Below are 27,396 nucleotides of genomic sequence, written 5' to 3'. Positions count from 1 at the left end.
AGGCACATACACAATATACTACCGTACACTCAGCTACCAAATACTCCAGGAGACCGAGTTCACTGCTAATAAATTTACTTTGACTGTTTTACAATCAAGTTAGGAAATTAGGTTACTCTTTTCCCCATAGCTGTGTTTTCTGTGATAAATTATATACCAGCAATAATACTCTCATCTCACCTCTCCTCTTCAGAAATCTGGTTATGTGTAATTAGTAGTCAATGTTATGATCCCTCAAAATAGGTAGTAATTAATAAATTAATACGTCAAGTAGAAAAAGTACAATGTCCTGTTTCTAGTCTATATGTAATTTCCAGTTATCTTAAGTTTCAAGATACAAGATGCTGAAGACCATGTGACACAACAGAATCACCCAAAGCATATGCAAAGAACTCTGGGGCTAAAAATATGGTGAACCAAATTCTAAAGCCTAAAAGATTAAGCCTGTTTTTAATAATATCTTATCAGGTTATAATCAGAGAGTTTATGAGTTTAATTTTTCATAAAGAGCACATAATGTAAAGTCATAACTATGTTTTCGTTTTTTGAGAACGTAAGGTAACATTATAAATTTATCCTCCCTCTCTTTTATATTGTAGCTTTACCCATAAACCAAATACACTTACGTTTCCGATCATCACCACAAGCAACTTCAGCAAGGTACCGGAAGTAATCCCCCTTCATCTTCAGATAGAAGACCTTACTCTCTGGATTAGTTGCATTGGCTATTAAATACTTATCCAACAATTCCTGAAAGAAATAAGTTAAAACATTAGGTACTAGAAAACACAACTGCCACAGGAGCTCCACACGGTACCACCCTGGACTGGAGGCGTGGCTAGAGAGCAGGGGTCAGGTGGCCGCCATCAGCTGAACGCTCTGGGGTCACAGCAAGTCATACTTTCTAATGGCAAAGCTATATTACATCAAACACTAATTAGAAAGAGCCTGTCTGCCCACTCATCCATTCACTGAAGCAAGCATTTCCTGATACCAGCTAGGTGCTAGGCACTGTATTTGACCAGAGGGGAAATAAAGTCCTTGCCCTCAAAGAGTTCACAGTCTAATGAGAGGTAAGTATACCGTTAACAGTACAGATATGTGAATAAGGGGCTACGGAAGCACAGAGAGGGAATGTCTGGCTCTGCTGGTGATGATCACTGTAAAGACAGGCTTCCCTGGGGAAGGGATATTTCCTTGTCAAGAAGGAACAGAAGGAATGCAGCAGTTAGGAAACGAGGATGCGCAATCATTTTAGGGAGGGGAAATAAAATGTTTAAGACATCAAATATGAAGAAGAGTATAATCACAGAATAAGTAAGCCATTATGGCCCAGAGCAGGGCTACTCAGTGTCCTCTGCAACCAGCGCTCATCCAAAAAAAGGGTGAGTCTAGGGGTTGAGAGTAAGTGGTCTAAAAACTTACCTAGCAATGTGACAGTCATGTCTATCAAATACAACTATTTTTAAAAATTGGGTTAGTATTTAAGTATGTCTTTTATCCCTCATTTCATACCAAGAAACGTCCGCTTGATCCAATGAGCTAGTGCCTCTCAAACTGAGGTATTTGTACAAGGTGTACCCAGGAGTATTAAAAAGTCACAAAAAAATGAATATGGTAGACACCTTCTTGGATTATCAATTTTACCTGATGCTAAGTAATTTAAAAATCTTTTTGTAATAAAAAATATTATGGTGAATAAAATTTGGGGGGAGTAAAATCAACAAATAGATACTAAAGAAGTAAAAGATGGTTTAGAAAATGTAGTTTTAACTCAAGAGCTTTCTTGCTGTTTATCTGAATAAAAAGAGCCTAAACAAAACGCAATGATTATATGCATATTATTTTAAAGAAAATAAACAGAGAAACATTTTAAATCCTTAAATTTAATGAAAAATACGTTTAGGTTAAAAAAATATATTTTAAAAGGGTCTGATGCTCAGGGGAAGTTAAACTTAGTATTACAATAAAATTACCTAATGAAGCCCCAGAAATTTATACGTTATAAAAGTGGCAGGATCATATTGTAAGAATTTCTCCTGCTCAACATCACCAATACAATTTTAATAGTTATTTATTAAAATAAACTTGAGAAAAACTCTTTCCCAGAATCTTACAAAATCACACTACTTAAAATTTTTCCTCTAATACCGTTTTTACATATCATGGATGACTTCCAATTTTAAAACTATTTCTATGGAACACCTGAATTTAGGGGGTTTTTGGGGAGGAAGGGGGGGGCAATGGTGAGACAGCCACAAAAACGTTCACTAAGCTTCTAAATGTCAAACTGACTCAGTCATCTCTATCTTAAAAAAAAAAAATTTTAAACAAGAGTAGATTCTGAGAAGCAGTATCAAATAATGCAAACACAGTATTTATACTGTGGGAACCAACACCTCTGCTTATATTCAAACTAAGGAACTACAATGTAAAATGAAGTGCCTCCCACTTTTCTTTTTCTCGCAAGTAAGTCAGGCAGTTAAGATGAGATCTCACAGAGGATCTCCAAAACAGTGCCAGCTCTGGTAAAGACAGTATTTACAATTAAAAAAAAAAAAAAAAGCCACTTGGAACATTTAAGACCTAGTACTTTGTGATTAAATGTGGCAGAAATGTGGTAGCAGGGGCTGAGAAAAGTCTGACTGACTAGAATGAGGACTTGGGGAGAGGAGAGGAATGTGATTCTAGCTCTCATCCCCCCTAAGTCACTTGAGCCAGATGTGGGAATGCTCATGAGGACTCTCTTACTGGCACGCTGGACTTCCAAGGATTTGGAAAGCTGCTACACAGCTACTGCATCAGTTTACACAGCCACTTATAAGCTAACTGTAAACTTTTCCCTTCTAAAATTATTAACTTTGATCACTAGTTTGCATATAGCCATTACGTACGATTTACAGTGTTGGCTTTTATAAAGTGACTTGTGCATTACTTCCATCCTGGAGTTTCAGCCAGGTATCATGGTTCTTTGTCAGATGCCACTAGCTCTCTGTGAAGGAAACAACAGGTGCAGAATAATTCTGTCTTTCCATGTGCTATCAGTAGCAGCGATGTAGATTTTAGCCCAATTAAAAGACAATGGATTCTGCTTCATGTCTTGCCAAAACGATTTACGGCTACATCAGGTATTATCAATACCAGTTATTAAATATTAATACCACACAGAATAAAGGCTATAAATACTTAAGGTATATAGAGCCTAGGTGTACAATTTTTTGTTAAAAAAATTAAATTATAAAAAAGACTCAATACAGGTCAGAGAGTAAAAACCAAAATGACAAGCAGCTCCCTGGAATAAGAAAATCTTCCCAGATAAGGTCATTGGTAAGAAGAAGTCAGGAGAGGAAGGGAATCAATTTTTAACATTAATGTAGTTAAAAGTTCCTCCACTAATTCCCCCTTTACATTACTCTTGTCAATTAAGCAGGAGATCCCCTTTGTGACGCTTCAACCAGCAAATTTTATGATCCTGGGAGGCTTGGAGAACTAAGATTGGGGCTACCTTCAGTGTTGAGTGTTACCTGATTGAGAGGCAGAATGCAAGAAGTACATTCCTTTTTGAGAATCTGAGAGATCTGTGAAGTCAGTGCACTTACTACCTAAAATTACAAGATGCACTAGTAACAAAACATTCTAGACCAAAGAAACTCAAATACAAGCAAAGTCAGAGGAAAAAATATAAGTTATTATGGTACAGGTCGTTTTAGGAGATGCTAAAGGACCTCAGAATAAGCTTAATCTCAGAAAAATATGATGGGAATAACAATAAAGAGAATTACATCATAAAAGCAGTAAAGAACTACGCAAGAAATGAAATTGTGAGAAATAACAGTGATGCAAATTTAGTATAGTAATTATTCTTCTTCAATCCCAAACCTTAGAGAAAAGGTTAGGAAGAATAACAAAACTCCAGTACTAACTCTATCTCTAGGAGTGAATTATGTTTACGTACAATAATCCTACCATCACTTCAATAGCTTTTCCAAAACAACTAATTTGGCTTCAGTGGTAATAGTCCGTGTGTGGCATCCAAAAAACTAATACTTTTATCTTAAATTCATTTATAAGTGATTTGTTTTATAGACAAAATAAGCTGCTCTTCTTCCTCATTATATAGCTTATTCTTTACATACCAAACTGATTTTTTTTAAGAGAGCAGGTAACTGATGAAGAGCCTTGAAATACAAACAAAATAATCAACAGGAAACAAAAAATGTCCTAAGGATTTTCAATTTCCTCTCTATCAGCTTATTGAAATTCATTAAATAAAACACTATTAACATGTTCAATCTCTAACTTTATGGCACATATACTAGTCACTATCTGTATATTTTTATCTGTTTAATCAGCACACGTTCCCATAAAAGATTACATTACTCATTCAACAAATATTTAAGTGTTCAATATGTGCCACGCCCTATTCTAACCACTCTTGCATGTATTATTTGCACATAAGAACCATTATGATAATTTTACAAGTGAATAAAATCACCTAGGAATCAAGAAACTTACACAAAGTCATATAATTAATTAAATGGGGCTAGAATCTGAAAATAAAGCTAGCATTCTTAGTACTAACCTATAAAATAATGGAGCATATCTATGAGAGGTAAGGCTTTGGCCTTAAGTTATTTAATTAGCAAAGCAAACAGAAGAATTAATATAGGGACTTCTCTGGTGGCGCAGTGGTTGACAATCCGCCTGTCAATGCAGGGGACACGGATTCAAGCCCTGGTCCCGGAAGTTCCCACATGCCACGGAGCAACTAAGCCCGCGCACCACAACCATTGAGCCTGTGCTCTAGAGCCTGCAAGCCACAACTACTGAAGCCCAGGTGCCTAGAGCCTGTGCTCCGCCACAGGAGAAGCCACTGCAATGAGAAGCCTGTGCACCTCAACGAAGAACAGCCCCCGCTCACCACAACTAGAGAAAGCCCGCGCGCAGCAACGAGGACCCAACGCAGACATACATACATACATAAATAAATTTATATTAAAAAATGAATTAATATAGTATATAGGGTAACATAATTATTCAACAAACGGAACATTTACCTAATGGTAAGAGCTAAATTTTTCTAACATCCCAACTTCAAGTATTATATATAGTACAAAGAACCACTGACATGTAGGAAGAATAAAGTCTCTAGACAGTAACTATCTCTTAATTAGGTTTTAACTCCAAGAGACCAAAATCAAAGAAAAATTCAATACTCAAGAAGGAAGTCATATTTCATCCAGAAAATTCTATTGCATTTTACAAACAGGCAGAAAGCATGGAGGAAGAAAACATTCCAAGGCACAGAGCGCCCATGGCATAGGAAAAGGCACAATTGCAAAACAGGTAGAAAGTCACTGAAGACAGTAAAATCTTTTTAAAACGAAAAGAAATAAGTAGAAAAAAACTTTCCAAACCAGCAAAAGTACATTTTTAAAAAGGAACCAAATTTCACAACTGAACCTCAGTGGAATGAATGCTGGACCAAACATCTGGTTCTAGAGTCTCCATCTAGAGCAAGTTCCTTAGTTTAATTTCTTCTATAAAATAATCAAAATATTTTCTAGTTTTAATAATCTATGCTAATTCTAAGGTATTAAATCAAAGGAGCAACCTGTTAAGCAGAGCAACTTCTAGATAAAAATGTTTCCTTAATATTTCTCATTCACAAAATTCTGTATATGGTATGTTAAGTATTTAGCACAGTGCCTACCATAGAGCAAGACTCATTATTTGTCAAATGAACATTAACCATGACATGGTAACATACTGAAATGGATGCAACAGCAAGAGAATTTCACACATATTACAGGGCTTAAGATGGCACAGGGCTTTTCTTGAATTATTTGTTTTTGTAAGTCTTTATTTTTATCAAAGTAATAATGTACAAGTTAATTAACTACCACTCTAAAATTTCTAAATAAGGAAAAAAGAAGTCTCCCCCATTCTGTGTTTCACTCCTTCAGCAAATTTTTTTTTTTTTTGAAAAATCATCATCTCATACTGATATATCCAGAATTCAAATTCAACCTCACAGGATTCTTCTTCCCTTACTTGTATATTCACACACAATGAGACTCTGGTTTCCATTAAAATAATATGTACTATTGTCCATCACCTAAAACTCAAAAGTGAAAAATAAAGTTTCTCTCCCTTCCTTGGATCCTGAGCCGGCCAGTTCTTCCCCTCCCAAGGTAACCATCATCACCAGTTTCTTGTAAGTTCTTCCAGATATTTTAAACATTTAAAATCCATGTACGTTCCCCCTCCCTCATGTTAGCGTACTACATACATTGTTCTACACCTTGCCTCTTCCGTGCAATAATCCCTCTGAGATCATTCCATATTCATGTTTATAACTGCCTCATGCTATAGAACACTGAACAGTATTATATATGTCCACTGTATGGGCATACCATAATTATTTAGTTTCCTCTGATGAACATTTAAGTTGCTTCAAATCTGTTGCTCTTTCCAACAATGTGCCAAACGTACCTTCGATCCTTGGAAGACAGATGTTTAACTGTCCTTCCTCAGGGCAATTTCAATTTACATCCCCACTAGCAATGTGTAAGTGTTCTAATTTCTCAACATCCTTCTGAGCCCAAGGTATTATCATTTTTTATCTTTTCCAATTCAATAAGGAAAAACATCTTACTATAGTTTTATTTGCAGTTTTCTTTAAACAGTATGGTTATATCCTTTGCCATTTTCCCAGTGAGTTTTTTCCCTTACTGATATGTAGGGATATATGTTAATGATATTAGTCCATTTTCCAGATGTATCTCATATAACTTCATGTACTTAAAGATTCTGTCTGGGACTCCCCTGGGGGCACAGTGGTTACGACTCCGAGCTCCCAATGCAGGGGGCCCGGGTTCGATCCCTGGTCAGGGAACGAGATCCCACGTGCATGCCGAAACTAAAGATCCCACGTGCCGCAACTAAGACCCGGTGCAGCCAAGTAAATAAGTAAATTAAATAAATAAATATTAAACAATAAAGACTCTGTCTGGCAGTAAAACTGCATTTATTAATATTTTTCTGTTATATTAAATCAGATCTAATATTACCAACGTTTCTGACAAATGTGAGAAGCACAAGTTAATGTAACTATTTGATTTTAGCACAAATACACGAACAGAAGACTTCTAATTGAAATACAAGTCTGAATGTGTTTTTAGGTATTGTCCACCTCACCAGATGAAATGCTAACACATATTAAATGCTACCTGAATAGCAGTGTATCAGATTAAAACACACACACACACCCCCCTCTAACTCACTCTTGTATGGAGTATTTAAGAAATTTATGACTCTTCACCTTAAAATAGATGGGTAGAAACATGATTTCTGGTTGTGGCAATACGGTAAGATCAAGCAGACTTTCCCTTCTAAAAATAATCAAAATGCTAAACAGAAACAGATAAAACAGAAGAAAAAATTACAGCAAAGCTCCAAAGGAAGGAAGGGAGATATTCAAGTGCTAGATAGGAAGAGGAAATGAAGTTAGAGCAAAAAAGTAAAAATTTACAACACAACGACAGTGATGTGTAGGGGGTAAGGACCCTAGAAAAACGGTGTCTATCACTGCTGAGAAGTAGCAAGAAAGCTATTTCCTGGGCTTTTGGGGGTGTGGGTGGATGTGGGTGTCGTCCCCCATGAAAAACTGAAACCCAAACACATGTTCTGTGCAGGTGCTCTTCAAATTTTTATTTCATACATGATGTGTGAGTCCGCGAGCTGAAAATCTGTGGGCCGAGGCTTAGTGTGGGCTGAGGCTTTAGTGTGCCCAGCAGAAACAAATCATCAAAACCACTTGCATAATCCAAGGCACACACACACAAGTTCCACAGGAAAAACTACATCTGAATTCTTAAAAATAACAAAACTAATCAAGGGACAGATCCACCATAATGAGGGATCAGCAGACAAACAGATGGTTAGTACCCAAGAGCTTAAAAAATGAAACAGCGTGTAATAAAACATAAGTATATTAAAAATGTCTAAAGACTCTTTTAAAGAATCCTTTAAAGATATATATTTTAATATTTACGGATTAAGTGGATGACGCCCAGGACTGGCTTCAAAATAATGGGTGTGTGTGTGTTGGGGATATAAACAAAACAAAATTCATAATTGCTAGAGCAGGGTAATGGGTACATGGGGGGTTATTACAGCATTCTTTATTTTTGTTAAGTTTGAAAATTTTCTTGATTAAAACAACCCAAAACAGAAGTCAAGACAAAGAATAGGATACAATGAATTAAGAAAAAGTAGCTTGGAGGTGGGGGAGAGAGCTTTTAGAATTAAAAGAAAAAAAAAAAACAAAAAAAAGTAAAACAGAAGGCATATTTGAGGAAACGCCACAGAACACACAGAACTAAAAAGATGAAACAAGTGTGGATAAGTCAAAAGATGCAAATAGAAAGAGATGTCTAAGATATGATGTCTAAGGTAATATGCAACAGGAATCGCAGGAGAAAACAGAAAGAATGAGGAAGAGATGTTATGTAGAGATAATAGCTGAGATTCTCCCAGTTACGAATATAAATAATCTTCAAGGTGGAAAAGCACACTAAATCCCAAGCAAAATAAGATAAAAATAAATTCATACCCAGACCATCATGGCAAAATTGCAGAATGTCAAAGACAAGAAAATTCTTAAAAGCAACCAGAGAAATGACACGTTACATATAAAGGAAGAAACAAGAGTATGACTGACAGTTGATTTTTCATCAGAAAACAATCAAGTATCTTCAAAGTGAGGAGAAAAACAACTGTCAGCTAGAATTCCAAAACCAATTAAAGTACCACATAGAAGCAGGAGCAAAACAAAGACATTTCCAGACAAAGACAGAAGTTCTCACTCAGATCTTTACTGGAAGAACCTTTTTAGAGTTGGGAAGGAAGAAGTAATGGAATAAAAGAGAAGTCACCAAGTAGAATAATTACAGCAACTACAATACTGAGTAAGTGGAAAATTCCTGGTCATAATAACGAAAACAACTTTTCCAAAACTGTAACAACACAGAATTATTACAAGATGCTGAATAACAACACATGTGTGATACTTCATGTTTGCAGAGCATAGTATTTCAGATTATTTAAAAGGACAAAAGTTCTTTCGTATTAAGTATGTGCAAAGGATTGAGTTGGCTAGTAAAGGACACGTGTTTTCCTACCCTCTTTTAGAGGATTATCTAAATTTTTAAGGATAGTTAATGTGCTCCCTGCCCCCCTTCTTTAATCCAACAAGTGTCTGCCTTTAAGAGACTACACTTTCTAAAATCTGACAATTAACTATGATAATACAATCTGCTACTAGGAGGAAATGTTTCATTAGAATAATCATGGATCTCAACTACTTCAACAGCTCACTATCCATTTTAAGGTAACTGACAAGATGTGGGTTCATTTTAGATATTTATTGTCAGGACTTTAGCCAATTATCTACATGCTGATTACTCACAAATCTGCCCTTTACCTGGCTGGGCAATTTACTTTTGCAGCTCATACCTCAGTTTACTGTTAAATAGAGTTAATGACAATCTGTACTTCTCAGCAGCCTGATGTGAAGACTGAAAGACTCAATACAAATTACTTAGAACACTGCTTGGTACACAAACCTCCATCACCACGCACCACAACACAAGTCTTTCTCTTAAGCACCAGGCAAGGTGCTTCTATTTATATTTATTGACACCTGGATGGGCCACTGGCCCTTTAAACCTTACTCATCTAAAACATATTAAATTTGCCTTCCTAATACAATCTGCTGTTGATTCTCCTCCCCTACTCAATTTCCTGTCTTAGGAAAGAAAAGCCCTCAGTTGCCCTAGTTAGAAACCTGGGTGTTATCCTAATGCTTCTTTGGCCTCACTCCCCTGGTCCCCCATATTTACAGTCACCCAAGCCTGTGGATGTAATTTTTTCCAAGTCAAGACTTTGGAAACCTTCTCGAAGAAGCAGAGTATACTTCGGGAACACACATCTCCCCACTCTTAACTATAAACCACTGAAGGAAAAGACTTTATTTTGCCTAGAATACATATATATATATATATATATATATATATATATATATATATATTTGTATAGCAAATTAATAGGAATGCAAGACTTGACTGTAATCCGACAGTATGTAAAGTAAATCTACTTCACAAATAAGGATGAGTCAATCAGAAAGAACAGCGCTCAGAGGCATGGAAACAGAAAAGGGTTACAGACACTGAAGAGAAAGGATCCAATATACAGTCATAATCAGCAAGTTGCTTACATGGAGGGCCAACCCTATTGACTGTACTACATCATTTTATGGAAGAGACCTGAGCATCTGCAGATTTTGGTATTCGTGGGGCTCCTGGAATCATTCCCCCTTGGATACTAAGGGATAACTGTATAGTCTAGGGGAGTGTGACTCACAGTCAATCAATCCACTGATCCATCCATGCCCTACCCTGGAGATGACGGCCATTAAACATCTGAAAAGCCATCCACTTCTCTTGTTATAATGCCACATTTACTAAGCAACTCCCTCATTATGAGTTGATTCCTATGTGAGTCTACCTGCCTCCTGAATGAGAACTTACTGGTCACGCCAACACAAGTACTTCAATCTCTGTGCTAGTTATTCCTCACTGTAAATGAATAAACTAATATTCTTGGTTTTATATATCAGTCACACGAGCTTGATTATTGTGGATCTATCCCCCAAAAATAGCTCAATTCTGGTGTGTTTGAGTTAAAAAGGCTAAAGGTCATACTATAAATTGCAATAAACTCACGGAGGTAATGTAACCCCTGCCACTACCCCATCCACAATCCCAACTTCTCCGTAGTGTGACACGGCTAAGTATTCGTATACATTTTGAAATATGAATAGCCACTAGACCTCAATATGCCTTAAACAGGAAAAAATTTATTTCCAAACCTGTTTCTATATTTATATTGCTTATTTCTACTAATCATCTCACCATCTTCCTACCTCCTAGCCACCCAGCCTCATCACCGCAACCTTTGACTTTTCACTCTCCATTTCCCATCCTACCACCAGTTGTTAAGCCCTACTGATTGTACCTCTGTACTAGTATTCTGATCTATCCTTTCAGTCTCATTCCTATTTCTATTACCCAGAATTAACCATATCATTTCACTTCAACTAATCCAATAACCTAACTGATCTATCAGGTTTTAGGGTTTCTTCTTTCTCTAATCCATTTTACATCTTGCTACAAGATTAACCATAAATTCTGGACATGTTAATCCCCTGCTCAAAAAATCCCAATGGGGCTTCCCTGGTGGCGCAGTGGTTGAGAGTCTGCCTGCCAATGCAGGGGACACGGGTTCGAGCCCTGGTCTGGGAAGATCCCACATGCCGCGGAGCAACTAGGCCCGTGAGCCACAATTGCTGAGCCTGCGCGTCTGGAGCCTGTGCTCCGCAAGGAGAGGCCGCGACAGTGAGAGGCCCGCGCACCGCGATGAAGAGTGACTTCCACTTGCCGCAACTAGAGAAAGCCCTCGCACAGAAACGAAGACCCAACACAGCCAAAAATAAATAAATAAATAAATAAATAAATAAAATTAAAAAAAAAAAAATCCCAATGGCTGTTAAAGAATAAACTTAAAGCCTAGCACTCATGGTCCTTCAGGATTAGACTCTAAACCTAGAGCTTTCAACTAATATAAGTGATAAAGAAGTACTGATCCCCTCAGCCATCAGAGCAGCAGTGTGAATGAAGCTGGAGAAGAAATCCATTTTCCCAAGTGTGTCACACAAATATGGTTATTCTGTGTGTGTCACAAGACAGAAGGAGCTGGGAAGCACTGTCTCAACTGACTGACATACACACTTATTTCTACTGTTACCATTCCTGCACCAGCAGGAAGAGCATGGAGCAACAACGAGGTGCCTCCCAAATATCAATACTTAAAGTGGTGCGCTAAGAAGCAAAACACTCATTATTAGGTGATGGGAATACAGCAGGTATGGGGGTTGTTAATGAAAAAGCAAACACTGCTAGTATCTACAGCACTATTCAGAGAAGACGGTACTTGGGTCTATGAACAGTCTTCCAAGAGTGAGGCCGGATACAGCAGTGTTGATAGTAACTAGTCATTAAGATCATCCACCTACTGCCTCTAGTTGGTTTCTATGCTCATCAAACAACCTTCTAATGCTAATTTGGTCCCTCCAGTAAATCTGCCTTCAAGCAATAAACACAGCTAGACAATGACTGCCTGATTTGTAACTCCTGTAGTTCCCCCTCTCAGTGTGCCAGCGAAGTGGATTTGGAGGCCCTAAATCCAAGGAGACAAACCCTGGACCATAAGTGTACACTACTGTGTTACTCATCTGGCACCCTGACAGACAGACAGACAATTCTGCCTTACCCTGATTTGAGGGACAGAAATCTGTGAAAAAGTGTTACCAAGTTCTTTATATCTCCAATTTCTATTTACTAAAATTTAAACAGCTCTGGAACATTCATGAATGTGAACATGCCTTCCTGGGAGAAAGGGTGTAGACTAAAAACCACCTCGTATAAAAAGTGTTCAAACTTTTGAGATATGATTCTAAAAGTAACAAAAGACCTAAAATCCAACATTGCCTGAAATACGTGTCAAATTAATAAAATTAATAGGAACTAATGTGACACGATGAACCGTCACCGTGGTCGGAGAAATTAACATGGATTCCTCAGATCCAAAGGGATATGATATGTGCTACTGTAGTTACAGCGAAAGTAAAATAAGCCAGAGTAGTCCATGCAATCAAGCGGTTAATTACTTTTGTGGGCAAAAGGAAATACGGAGCTAGAACCCAGAAGATAAAAAGGCAAAGGGGAAGGGGAGGAAACAGATAAAAAGAATTCAAAGTTCTCAACAAAAAGAGAAAAAGCTTTGATCTATGTCCCTGTCCCCAATTATTTCCAAACTCTTTCTCCTGGTCTATAAGATGTCTAGCCACCACCACCCCATGACCCAGGCGAAATGATCACCAATGACAGTACTACTGCTATCAACGTCTACTGTGGCACTGTGGTGCCTTTTAGGGGCCCTTTTGTGAGCATAGTACACCCCTCTCTCCTCTCCTAAACAATCAGCACTTAAAAACAATAAAAATGCTCTCTTGTATAAGAACGTTCCTCCCATCTTCCAACACAGCTACAGAGCTGTTATGACTGCAGCGGTGAAGACACATAACAGAAAGAGTTTAGCCTCTGACAAATAGTAAGGTTTGTGTAAACTGCAATCTGTCAATGTTAAAGAAAATCATGTTCTTTGTCCCCTTACTTCACCCAAGGCAGCCGAGCCAATTCCAGATATTCTTAGAAACAAATGTAATGTCCAGTCCTTTGTCTCTGACCTGCTGTTATCTCCACATTTTAGCAGCTGGATACTGAGTCGCCACAACAGCAAGATACGAATGTTATCCCTTCTGCTCAAAGTTCCCAACCCTCTGGCCAAGATGTAAAGGTTTGGAAGGACAGTTTAATACATACACTGGCAACACTAATACTGCTTTCCAAATTTGCCAATCTGCATGAAAACCAATTACACATACACAACCACAATCTACCAACATTTACAGATCAGTGCTACCAAAAGAACCAAGGCAAGCATCAATGTCCATACTTCCTTCCCCTTAGAGAACTTGCAATTTACTAGTATCCAGAAACTACGTTAGCCACTGGAATTTGCAAAGTAAAACATGACAAATGATAGTGAGAAAACAAGAGTGTTCCTTAAAAGGAAAAGAAAACAAAACAAACAGAACAGGAAGTCAAATCTTAGTTTGGTCATAAGTAATCCAACTGGACAGACATCCTGATACCTAAAAGAAAATATGTTCAAGTAATTAAAAATAGGTCAAAATTGCCTTGCTAGCTTAGTATATGGGTCAAGTTCTGCTATATCCTAGGAAAACTATCAAAAATAGATAATAGCAAAGATACCTGTACTTCCACATGAGCTTTGTCTTTTGTAAGTCTATGACAAACTGAATTAAGCCATTTCTACATTATAGAAATTACACAATTATTTGCAGACTAATGTTTCCATCTGTGGCTAACCCATGCCACATACATTTATCTCTGCAGCTGAATTACATACAACCCTGTAGCTGAGCCTTTCATCCACCAGCTCTATTACAGGGCATAAAGAGAAGAAAATTTAAAAAGGAAGAAGAAAAAAAAATTAATCTGCATTTGCACCTAAACTTACACGGGTTACTGATTATATTCAACTGAACTACTGGGTACAGCACAAAAAACAACCTTGAAAAATATAGCAGTGCTTAATAGTATACAGAAGAAAAAATATAGACGAAGTCCTTATTCTTACATACTCTTACAGCTTACCAAGATCGACCTAACTCAGATACAGCCACAAGAGGAACTCAGGACACTGGTAAACTCCAGACAACACAGAATTGGGTCTCATTACTAGACGGTGGAAGATAAAACATTATATTAACATAACAACCCATGCTTACACAGGGGAAAGAATAAGAGCAAACCTAAGAAAGTACACAATATAGGAGAGAACCATGTAATTCCACGTGGCTGGAACACAGAGGGAAGGAATGAGTACTGAGAAAGGAAGCTAAAGGGAAAGGCTTGAAGGTCTCCTAAGTCCTGTTAAGGAACGCGGACTCCATCTAACAGGGTAATGGTTTCAAAATTTTTTGAAATGTTTATTTTCTCTCCCCCCTGCCCTAAGTCTTTTTTAAGCAATACCAGTAAACAGTAAAAGAGACAAAAGGGAGCTGCTCTAGTTGAAGAGCATAGACTTATAAAGCCTTGACTCTCCCTGACTTCCACACAAGAGAGAACCCAGAGAAAGATGAGATGATCTCAGAAGAACAGGGTCTATAAAGGAAGGCTTCACTATGAAAGGCAGAGGGAACAGAAAGAACACTATTCCAGAAGGGTTGAATGTGAGGTCACAGCTAACTGGCTATGTAACTACGTAAATCAATATGGCTCAGTTTCCTTGCAGGTAAACACATGTCTCATCCACACATAATTGCACATAGGAGAGTAGAAGGAAACAGATCTGAAAGTATTAATAGGCTGTAATTTGTAACTGACTATAATAACAAGTGTAGTGGCACCGAAATTGTATCTTGTAGGATAGGTGTGATTTCAACATATAGAAGTGGGAGAAGGAAGGCCTTCCAACCAAGAAAAGCAGTGAGTAGAGGAACAGAAAGAAAATACGGAGGGCTTTGGGTGAACAATTTGGCTAGAGCATGAAGAATGGAGCAATCACAAGTTTTCCTTAAGCGAGCTTTTATGCCAAACCACTTGTTATTTTCCCCATAAGGTGAGAATTTCAGATCAAGGATACATGAATATTTCAACAAATGGTGCTGGGACAACTTGAGTAGCCACATGAAAAGAATGATGGTTGGGCCCCACTTCACACCCATGCAAAAATTAACTCCAAATGGACCAAAAGTCTGAATGTAAGAACTAAAATGGTAAAACGCTTAGATAAGAGCACAGGTATAAATCTTTACGACCTTGGATTAGGTAATGGTTTCCTAAATATTACAACAAAAGCACAAGCAACCTAAGAAAAAAAAATAAGGCATATTTCATCAAAATTAACAACTTCTGTCATTGAGCCTGGCCAATGCACTCTCCCCTACCTCCTTCCCTAATCTTTTGAAGTTGCTACTCTTGATCCTTTCTCTAATTAGACGGTTCTCAAGTTTTTTTCTACTCCAAGTATCTTGGCAGATGTGGGAAAGGTCAGGAGGATAAAAATTTCCAGGGGACCATCGGTAGTTTGATAAAGACTCCCATCTCAATTTGTTCAGGAACATAAAGTCACCTCAATAAATACCATTCCCCATTTCAAATGTCAGTCCCTTGATGTTTAAATATTACATAATTTTTTTCAAATATACTAAAGGCTAAATTACATAAAAATTAACTTACATATAGCTTAACTATATTAACGGGATAGTCAATCCTTCCAAAATCTCTTTTAAGTTTTTGACATCCTTAAAAATCAAATACCTGGTCTCTGCAATCAGTCCCCAAATAATCTATAGAGTATTTTCTGATTAAAGGATGCGTAAACCCTTCCTGTAACCTTTCTAACCTCTTTACTAGTCCCTCAGAATCCTGAGGGAGCAACACAAGCACTGAAGGTCTAAAAGTGTGTTGCCAAATACTTGGAAAGAGCACCAGGCTGAACGATCAGGACACCTAATATGTATTGATACGTGTTTAGTTGCAGGCATCTAATACTATAGTTTTTAAAAGAGCAAAACCTCTCTGAGCTGTGTTCAAGTCATGTCTGGTGGAATGAGCAAAATAAGAAGGAAAATGAGAGTACTAAATATTCTAGACGAGTAACAGTAGAAAGTCTGATTTAAAAATCAGTATCATTATGGTTTTAAAGCAGTTTCACGTACTTTCCCACTTATTTCCCACAGTCACCCTGGCACTTACAAAGAGCAATCTAAGACTGTCCTTTAAGCATAAAGCATTTAGATTAAATTTACAGAAGTCCTTATAGTCATGGTCTCACCACCTGCACCACTGTTTCTCCATTTCTCTAAGTAAAGCCTGCAGCAAACATACAGGAGACTGGTCAAAGGCAGTCAGTAAACTAACTGAGAATATTTTACAACATGTATTCAGCACCACACCACGCCAAATCCATCCGAAGCAAAAGGCCCAGCTGACAAAGAAATCATGGAATACTGTTCAGCTGGACAGAAAAAATGTAAATGGATAGTCAAGATCTTCGTGAAAGACAAGTTTCACTGAAATGCTTCAACCAATGTTGGCTATCAACTAACCTGACTTCCTGTCTTCAAGAGCTAACTTTCAAACCTAAATGCAACCAGATCCAAAAGCCCATCATCTACATATTTCATTCATGCCACATCTGCTTTTGGGTTGGGTCTTGGGGAGTGAGACATCATATTAACCTCACTTTACCATTCTCAACATAAGGAAGCAGAAGCCATTCCAACATACTAGTTCTCAAGTCAGTTTTTCAGGAATGAACAGGGACTCTTTCTTACCCAATATCTAAAATAAACTTTTCTTTATTATCAAGTCTGTGATTTTTCTGGTCTCCAAAACTATATTCCTAGAGTAATTTGGGGGGTAAAGGAACTGGGCAATGGGAAGGGAGGGGAAGGTTTTACAAACTTCATTATCACCACATGATGACCACTACTCAGAAACTGCTCAATCACACAGAATGCCCCTAGAGCAGCAATTTTCGAAGTGTGTTCAGAGAACTTCTACCCCTCCCCCCAACTTTTTGGATGGGGAAGGGCACAAACTCAAACCGTTTTCATAATACGTATTACGGTACTATTTTCTTTTTCACTGCCATTCTCTCATGAGTGGAGTTTTCCAAAAGCTAAAAGAGACGTGACACTACAACAGATTATAAAGTAATGCCACTTTTCTCATTCAATTTCATTTTTTATTAAAAAAATATTATACTTACACGAAGTATCCAGAGTTGTCAATTTCAGAGACAGAAAGCAAAACGGTGGTTGCTGGGATGGGAGAATGGGGAGTTAGTGTTTGATGGGTACAGAGTTTCAGTTGGGGAAGATGAAAAATATCTGGAATGGTGGTGACGATTGCACAACAGTGTGAATGTACTAAATGCCATAGAACTGCATGCTTAAAATGGTAAATTTTACATCATGTATATTTTACTACAATTGAAAAAAAACACAAGTAATGTTAATTCCTAATGGACTTATTATTCTAAAATGGATTATAGAATCCTCAGTTTAAATTTCTAATAATGTAAATATCTATAGATATAATCCACACAACCAAAACTTTTTAGGTTCCACAGTATTTTCAAGTGTGTGCAAAGGGATCCTAAGACCGAGAAGCTTGAGAACCACCGCCCCAGAGTATGGCCAGTTCCGTAAGTCTTGCACTGCATTCTGTACCCCCATTAGTCTAGTTAGCATCTGCCACCAAATACAAACAAAAGCCAAGTCCATCAGGGCCATCTCCTAGGTGGAGAGGAGACATGTTCTCATATCTTGAGGTCAACAAGACATGGGTTTCACTATATATATATATGTATTTTTTGCTATAGGTATTAAAGGCATTCAACCATAGCGTGTAGGATATTATACCCCTAACATACAGCAACCAACAACTACAGTAAGCACACATATACCCACCACCCAGATCCCGCCATTAACCTTTTACCAAACTGCTTTATCAAATATCCACCCATTTCTACTAGTTTTTGTGTAAACTGAGACATCAGTACACGAATATCACTAACTAGAGTTTATTTTCTTTTGAAGCAAAAATTTACATACAATGAAATGAACAAATGTTAAGCGCATATTTGCTGAGTTTCCACAAATGCGTATACATGTGTAACGCAAATCCATATCAACACAAAGAACATTACAATCACCATAGAAAGTTCTCTCCGGCCCCTTTCAGTCAGTCCCTGCCTCCATCCCCCAAGGCCACCACTCTTCTGATTTTTCACCCACAGACTACTTCTGCTTGTTCTAGAATTTCACATAAATAGAATGACATTATGTACTATTTTGTGCAAAGCTTCTTTCACTTAGCGTGTTTTTGAAATTCATCTACATTATAGTATGCGTCAGTAGTCCATTCCTTTTTACGGCTGAATAGTATCCCACTGTATGAATATACCTCAGTTTATCCTTTTTCCTACTAATGGACTGTTTTCAGTTTTCTGCTCTTAGAACAAAGCTGCTATGGTCATTCTTGTACAGGTCTTTCCTCTTGTGCAAATACGTAAGAGTGGAAAATTTCTAGGGGTGAAAACCTTTTAATTATGGAAAACTGCAAACATATACAAGAGAAGAGAGAACAGTATAATGAATTCCCATTAAAGCCAGCTGCAACTATATTAATTCACAGACACACTTGTTTCATCTATAACCCTCACCCATTATTTTGAAGTTCTAGGTATCATCATCATTTTGTCTTTAAACACTTCAATATGCAAACAATGTTTTCGAATCTGGTCAAATTATTTATCATGAAATATTTCAGGAACCTTCATTGTTGATTTACCCATGGATTAAGAGTTTAATTAAAGTAGAAATGGATGAACTATAGTTTTTTTTTCTTTTCTCATCTTTTTAAATGATGCCTCTCTACCATCCCTCGATACCTAGAAAGTCAATGGTACAAAGATATTTTCTGTTGTTACTCTGAAAGAACTAGTGCTAAATACAAAAATTGGTATTGATAAATATCATAAAGGAATAAATAAACATCAATATGATCAAGCAGATTTCCCAACTGTCAAGCACCTTGAATTAACTAATCCCATGCTATGGTTATCATTTTATAAGTGAAACTGTATATGAGACTCAAAAAAAAAAAAAAAATGTCTGGTAACCGGCCCTTTGTGAGAACAAAGATAGTCCTGATTACATCCAAAACTGAACAAGGAGATAAAATTTCAACCCTTCCAGTCACTAGATTTTTGTTAACTGCAAACAACTGTCTGTGCTGGAGAGGGTAAGGGGAAATGGTCTTTCTCAACAACAGCTGATGACAGTATAAACACATACAATCTTTTCAGAGGGCTATCTGGGGAAAAAAAAAAATGCGTATCTTCTGATTGGAAATTTCATTTCCAAAAACTTAACCTCAGTAAATCCTAGTAAAAGCACGCAACAAGGATGTCCTTCCCAGTGTTGTTTATAAAAGAGAAAATTTGTTTACAACCTAAATGTTCAGTGGTGCATTAGTATAATTATGCAACATCCAAATAAACACACAGTACAGGCTCGAAAGTCTGGAACCACATATGCCAAACTATTAATGGCAGTTATGAAGGAGAGGGGAATATTTGCTGTTCATCAATTTTAACTGCCTCTTCCTAAATAGATTTCACTATAATTTCAGTTGGATCCTTTTTCTCTGTGCCCAGTTTTTTTAAAAAGCAAAAAGCTCAGGGCCTTGGAGGTAAACCCTGAGGTGGAACTTTGAAAATGCAGGACCCACTGAGTAAGTGCCAGAAAGGTGAACTGCAGAGTTAAATAGCATACACATAAGAGTGACAAAGAAAAAAAAATAGCTGAAGTCTAGACAAAGGGTTCTGACAAAATGCCAATATATTAATAAGAATCTAAAGGACAGGTGTGATACAATTCAATACAACTTAATACTGCTTGTTTTATTCATAACCTAACCAGAGTTTCTCAACCTCAGTCATTACTGACATTAGGGCTGGGTAATTAATTCTTTGTGGTGGGGGATTTTCCTGTGCATTATGTGACACTTAGCAGCATTTAGGTTTCTACTCACAGTGTATCAGCAGCATCTCCCCACGCCCACCCCAGTCCTGACAACCAAAAACTATCTCCAGAACTTGCCAAATGTCCCCTGGTGGGTAAATTCACCCTGGCTGAGAACCACTGATCAAACCTTGTACTTCTATGCCTGTATGTACAATATTCCATTCCATTTCACTCTTCAGAAACAACTCTTAGCTTCAAGGAGCTTACACTCTAAATGCAAAAAATCCATAAGTCAAGTTTTAAAATTTTACTGCAATATCCTGCATATAAGGAGGGCTTCAAAATTATAGACTAAGTGAGTTATGTCCACCACAGATCTATTCTCCCTCCCTCCTAACTTACAAACATTTATTAAAGTGTATAAATTCCTCAAAACACTGTGATCTTTAGTCAGCTACTATGTTATTTAGGGCCAAATGTGTTTCATATACTTTCATCTGGAGTCACACCACCTGGGTTCAAATCCGTGCTCTACCACTCACTAGGTTCTGTGATATTGACCAAGTTACTTAACTTCCTTATGCCCCCGTTTTCTCAACTTTAAAACATAAATAATACTATCAACCTAACTAATGGGAACACAGTGAGTATATCAAGTGCTTAAAACAGTACTTAGTATATAATAGTAAATGCCCAATAAATGTCAGTTATTACCTATTATTTTAACTACAAGCCTATAAAGGTAAGAACCATCATCAACAGTTTATAGATAAAGAAACAGAGGCTGAGAGAAACTTGCCTGCAGTCACAAAATTATAAGGTTACGGAGCAATGGCCCAAAAACAGTCAGTCTTGATTCCAGAGCCCATAATTTTTCCATCATGTCAAAAAGATTACATTAAGACTCATTAACTATCAGGAACAACATATCGGTCTTTCTTCAAAATAACAACTAGCACTAGACATATTTTCATTAAGAGATTAATTTAGAACACAACTAAATTCAAGCACATTATGGAATTAAGATTACAGGGCTTTTACACACCAGAGACAAATTTCAGTTTCTATATATTTTAAATGATTCTTACTTTAAAAAAAAACTCATGACATAGACCTTAACTCCTGAAACCTTTTATACATTATATATACTAAAGCAACCTACTGAAAATAGTCTAATAAAAAGACCATTAAGGGCCTCCCTGGTGGCACAGTGGTTGAGAATCTGCCTGCCAATGCAGGGGACACGGGTTCGAGCCCTGGTCTGGGAAGATCCCACATGCCGCGGAGCAACTAGGCCCGTGAGCCACAACTACTGAGCCTGCGCGTCCCGAGCCTGTGCTCCTCAACAAGAGGGGCTGCGATAGTGAGAGGCCCACGCACCGCGATGAAGAGTGGCCCCCACTTGCCACAACTAGAGAAAGCCCTCGCACAGAAACAAAGACCCAACACAGCCAAAAATAAATAAAAAAAATTAAAAAAAGACCATTAACACAGAAGGATAACATGGGGTTGCCTGAGACAGAGATTATCCTGTAACTACATTCTCTAAGTGTCCTGTTCTTACTCCAAGGTCATGAACTTTGTACATGATATTTGTTCTCAGGTCCCAGAAGGGCTTTGTGGACCCCTCTGATTTCTTCAATTACCCTTACCTCACACCCCAGTTCCTAATGACTCTTAAACACCTTGTTCAAGTTTTTAACCACTGCCCGGTTGTCATACAACTTACAGTATTAACCTTTTTCACTTAAACTTTGCTATTTCCAACACTGCTTACTAGGATCACCAATGACTTATGCATCCCCTCTTCCTAAAGACATTTCACTGAAGTCGTTAGTTTTTCAACATTTCTTAAATGATTGATGACGTGTTCTTCTTCAACCTGGACTATAAAAACTACTCATTTTAGAGTTGGAAGTCAGAGCACAGGTGGAATGACCGGGACCATATAACTCTACAGTCCCAAAGTATCAGAACTGCAACAGACTTAGAAATTTTAGCCCAACCTCTGGTTTCACAAATGACACTGAGAGACAGAGATACCTTGGTAATATCTTCCTCTTTAACTTCTCTTAGATTCTACGAAGAGTTTGGTCTTGGCCATTCGGGTCTTGTTAATTCCTTTTGCTCTTTAGATTACATATTTGGATTTTAACATTTTTTACTGCCTCCACAATTCAATAACCTCTCTCGGTACAGTGGTTATCAAAAGAGTTGAGAGCTGTCTGCCATGTTCATTTCGAGTAAACAGTCCAAATAATTCCACCCTGAACCTACTCTATGAAATAGAAAGATGAGGCTGAGAATCTCTGCTATTTAAAACCAAAGTTTTGCCTATCCCTCCACGTTACTCCTTTATTAGCCTTCTATAACAAGCCAGTGTCATCCACTTCCTCCACACTAAATTCTCCTTCCCGTTCACCAAAGGGGGGAAAAAGAGAGAAAACCTAAGTTTGGCACTCATGTTCAGCAACTTCAGATTTCATTCTTCTTTCCCCATTATTTGATAGACTCCTGATTAAATCACTAATTTACCAATTCTCAAATTCTTGTTCACTAGTCTATCACTTCCTTATCTATCAGTTCAGATTACAAACCGGAAATTAGCACCCAAACCATGAATTCTAGATACTGCCACCTGCACCTCATTCGAAAATCTTCAGAGTCTTCCCACTGTCAATCAAATGAGAAAAATTCCCTCTGACATTCTCTTATATAGTTCCTATCTTCTCTTACAGGCTTTTCTCCTACACCGGCTCTGCACATATTCTGCTCTTCATATAGAAACCTTCTTCCATGAATAAGGCCCATCCTGTATACTTCTCCTGCTTGGAATATTGACACTGCCCCCCCCTTGATCCCCCTCCCTCAATGCTCATTCCAAAAGCCACTCCTTGTAAAGCTTTTCCTGAGGTTTCTGTTTCCTTTAAACGACACAGCATTTTATTAATAACCATCTTACGGGAATTATATATTATTTACATTTGGGTATTTCTCATATGCGCTCCTTATTATAAATTACTGGAGGACAAAATCCACCGTTTTCAGCATTGCTCTCCCCCATGCTGCTTAGCACAGTGCCTTGCACAGGCTGAGCTCTCAAATACAGCGGCCAACTTGACGATGGGCTTTCCTCAGGACTTTTTTCGGAGACTGGCCGTTAAGTCACAATCAGTCTTTTAAGCCATTTCACTAATAAAAATAGTTTATTTATTCCTTGGTGTCTGATGAATCAACTCTTCTATTTCACTTAGTATATACGAAGAAAACAGAACAAACAAACAAACAAAATCTGTCCTAATTTCAGGGGTTCTCTCCTACTGAAATGATCTACCTGGTCTCTATTTCAAGTCACCTGTCAACTAAGCAAAGTCTCCTCTACTTATGCCATTAGAAAAACTAAAATTTATAGGAGTTACAAAATAAAACAAATATTCCTAGCTAACTTGCTAGAGAACAGGAAAAATTCTGTGGTAATTCTGAATTGCTGCAGGGTAAGTAACAAACTGCAAAACAATAACAGAACAAAGAGATTGAAATATGCTGTGAGAGCGTCCCAAAGTAAAACACGTATAGAAAAGCTTCTCGTTACCATATGGAGCTCTTACAGTCTTCGTTGATGACAGAGTGGATGTTGTCAATAACCATTACCATATGCCACTGAAGTCTACCATCACTTTCAAGTTGGCAAATTTTTTGAATACAGTCAATTCAGTTCAAAAAGCCTAAGTGTCTCCTCTATGCTAGGCAGGGAGTGGAACCTAAGACATGGGTGAACATAAAATCTCGCCTACATAAAGCAAATCATCTCAAAGTTTTCTCCACCTCGTACACATGCTCTGCACTGCTTCCTTCGCCCCTTTACCAGTTATCCCCATCAGCCATGATTTCGTTCAGATCACCTGTTATTTGTACTGGAAAAATAGGTGAAAGAAAAAAAATACTCCTGCCCCACGAATCTCAGGGGCAAGGAAGAAAAGGTTGGGAGAGCAAGACGCATTTCCCCCTCTATTCCCCCTTGAAAAATCACCAATCTGGCATGTTTGTCTTTCAAAGCCCACCTAAAACACAACGTGGAACCAACACATCAAAAATCAGTAGGCCCCCTGGAAAAGTGGCACTTAAAAGAGGCAACCGCATCGGCTATTTCATATTCTATTAGTAGAAATGACTCTTTGCAGTATTAAAACACTTTAAAACACCTCAGGATATAATGCTGGTGTTGACATTTTAAAAACTTATCTTCCTGATCAAAAGATCCATACGATGACAAAGCTAAAAATGCTCGCTCTCACCAATAAGCGTGAATACAGCAGTCACCCTACTCCACCCAAAGCCACCCTAGCTAAGACTGGACAGTTCAAATCCTGGAAAGCCTTCCTCGCTTACTCCACACCAGATATGAATTCATTTCAACACCTCGGGGTTCACGTGTAGCTACGTAACAGCGAAGAAATGGTATCAAGCACCTAAATTTCCCAGGACGTTTTATTCCTTTGATTTAGCTGTGCCTTTTTCACATTTACCAAACTCTCCCCCTTCCCCGCTTTTAACAAGGAAAAAACTCAACAGATACTCTTACTTGAAAAACGAGGTATCTATTCAGAGTTTCGAAGTAAATTTCCATTGCTGGATTTGGGAGGAAAACCGACTGACATACGTGATCTTTACGGAAAAGGCGCCCGCCCCTTCTTTCAATGGAAGCCTGAAGCCTACGAGCTGATTCAATACGTTTAAAGGGTTCCCAGATCGCCTGAGGACGCTGGAAAACGCTTTTCAGCCTTCTACAAACCTACTCTCATGTTTAAACTTATCTGGTGGAGGAGCAACGCAGCACCTAGGAAAGATATACTTACCACCAGAAAAAAAAAAAAAAAAGAAAGAAAGAAAAGAAAAAGCAGCTTCTTCATCTCGAGAACTGAAATAACGCGTTAAGGAGGCCAAGGCTAACCTCCAGCCCTCTGCGCGTCGGCACAGCGTCAGGCAAGCCCCGGCCCCCGCTCCGTTCCCGTCCCCGGGAAATTCCCCACGGAGAGCCGCACACAAAGGCGCCTCGGCGCCCGCCGCCCGGACGGTCGCGGACTCACCAGGACCGTGGTGCAGATGGAGCGCAGTTCGGACTCCACTTTCTCCCGATAGTCCTTAATCAGCTGCAGCTTCTTGTCGGAGGTGTCGGTCTTCTGCTCGATGCTCGAGATGACCCTCCAGGCGGACCTGCGGCCCCCGACCACGTTCTTGTAGGCCACCGAGAGCAGGTTGCGCTCCTCGTTGGACAGCTCGGCGCCCTGCTCCGTCACGGCCTTCATGCAGGTGGCCATGTCGTCGTAGCGCTCGGCCTGCTCGGCCAGCTTGGCCTTCTGGATCAGCTCCGTCTTCTCCATGGGGCCGGGGACAGGACAGCGAGGGCGAGCACCGACCCGGATGCCGAGGAGGAGTGCGGAGGGCCTGCGAGCGGGCGGGCGGGGCGGGGTCGCGGGCAGAAGGCGGGGGCGGCGCCGTCAGACAATGCGCCCGCCGCCCCGGCAGCCCGCCCGCCGCCCACCGCCCACCGCCCCCTTTGTCTGTGTCCGCAAGCGCGGCCCCGTTGAATTTCCCTCCCCCGCCCACGCTCCCCGCGGGGTGCCCGGGAGGCCGGGGGGCGCCAGCCGAGGAGGCCCGCGGCGGGGGGAGGAGGAGGAGGAGGAGGAAGGGGAGGAGGAGGAAGGGCAGCTCCCGCGCCCGCCCGGCCCAAGATGGAAGCGGTCGTTGGCCCGCACCTTCCTTCCCGCCGGGGCCGTCCCTGAGGAGAGCGGCGTCGAGGCCAGCCGCTCCCCGGGGCTGGCCTCCCGCCGGACTCTCGGGCCCGGCCCGACCCGAGGAGGGCCGGGGGCGACCCTGACGCTCACCTTCACGTCTCCGCGGCCGCGGCGCGAGTCCCACCACTTTGATCCGCCTTTGGCTTTAGCCGAGGACCCTCCCGTCTCAGCCTACCTCCGAGCCGAGAGGCGGGCCGCAGCGCAGCGGCCCTCGCTCTCCTCGCCCAATGGTGCGCTGAGCTGTCCCCGAGAGTCCCGCCTTCCGCCCTGCCTCTGGCCAATGAGGACTGAGCGCGCGGAAGGGGGCGAAGGGGGCGGGACGGGAGAGGAAGCGGAGGCTAGGAGGGTGGGTCGACTTGGGCAAGTTCGGTTGGCCGGCAGGCTGCGGCTTCGGCCACGGGGTTTCCTCCAATTAGATCCAGGGTACAAGGACGTCACTGTTGCCATGGCGATGCTGTTACCAACTCCCCTCATCCTCCCCGCCACCCCCGGCACTCGTGGGCGCGGCACGGGAGCAGGAGGCTCGCACGACCTCCCCTGCGGTGGCCGGGTCTCCTGCTGCAGCACCGTTGCAGATGGTGCATTGCATCTTGTGGGCTAATGCAGCTGCGGCTCTCGTTGGCCCTGGTGAGGTCCGGCCTGGGAGGGTGACACCATCGGCTGTTTTGTTGCACAAGCGCCTGCCTTTCCTCCACCTTCCTATTCGTGACAAAGCTTTGGAGCTCAATCCACTGAACTCAGCCTTTAATGACGTTGCGATGGGGACCGCGAATTAGAAATAATCCCATCCCCATTAAAGAGGAATTAGTTCCTGGAGAAAGTGGCATAAGCATGCGTTTTACAAGATAAATTCGGTTTCAGACGGGCACCTAAAACCTGAAATTCCCTTGGAAAATACCCAAAAAAGTCCAGGCAGGTGTCTCTGGCAATGCCAGATATTATGATTTTCTTTAAAATGGGAAATGACCTTAAGGATAATTTGGAGAAAAACACCCATTTAATCCTCCCCCGCCCCCCGAAAAAGCAACTGTTTTTTATATTTCTTTCCAGCCTTTCTAGGTCATGCATCTAAATACGTATTTTTCACATCATTGTCATCTGATGCGTAAACGCTTTTTTTTATCTTCTGGTATTATTATTTTTTAAAAAATAAATTTATTTATTTATTTATTTTTGGCTGCATTGGGTCTTCGTTGCTGCACGCGGGCTTTCTCTAGTTGCGGCGAGCGGGGGCTACTCTTCGTTGCGGTGCGCAGGCTTCTCATTGCCGTGGCTTCTCTTGTGGCAGAGTACGGGCTCTAGGCTCGTGGGCTTCAGTAGTTGTGGCACACGGACTCAGTAGTTGTGGCT

The 27,396-nt window shown here is 39.8% G+C and overlaps 1 protein-coding gene across 4 annotated transcripts in view; it reads right to left on the bottom strand.

The window, feature by feature from the left end:
* Positions 1-26,288, bottom strand: part of YWHAQ (tyrosine 3-monooxygenase/tryptophan 5-monooxygenase activation protein theta) — a 31,233-nt gene extending 4,945 nt beyond the window's left edge. For 2 of the 4 annotated variants that reach the window (XR_014253648.1, XM_082425866.1), the window contains exons 1-3: positions 26,137-26,288; positions 25,339-25,696; positions 627-750 (exon numbers count right to left, since the gene is read on the bottom strand). Coding sequence is in view for 3 of the 4 variants with exons in the window: in XM_082425866.1 (XP_082281992.1) it covers positions 627-750; positions 25,339-25,632 (418 nt within the window). In the remaining variant the exon portion in view is untranslated. The other 2 variants (XM_082425867.1, XM_082425868.1) reach the window with 2 other exon arrangements.
* Between the last annotated feature and the right edge of the window lie 1,108 nt (positions 26,289-27,396).

This window comes from Balaenoptera physalus (assembly GCF_965194825.1).
Source record: "Balaenoptera physalus genome assembly, chromosome: 15".
Lineage (NCBI taxonomy): Eukaryota > Metazoa > Chordata > Mammalia > Artiodactyla > Balaenopteridae > Balaenoptera > Balaenoptera physalus.
The sequence above is the reverse complement of the archived record's forward strand: the minus strand, read 5'-3'. Positions and strand labels throughout refer to the sequence as shown.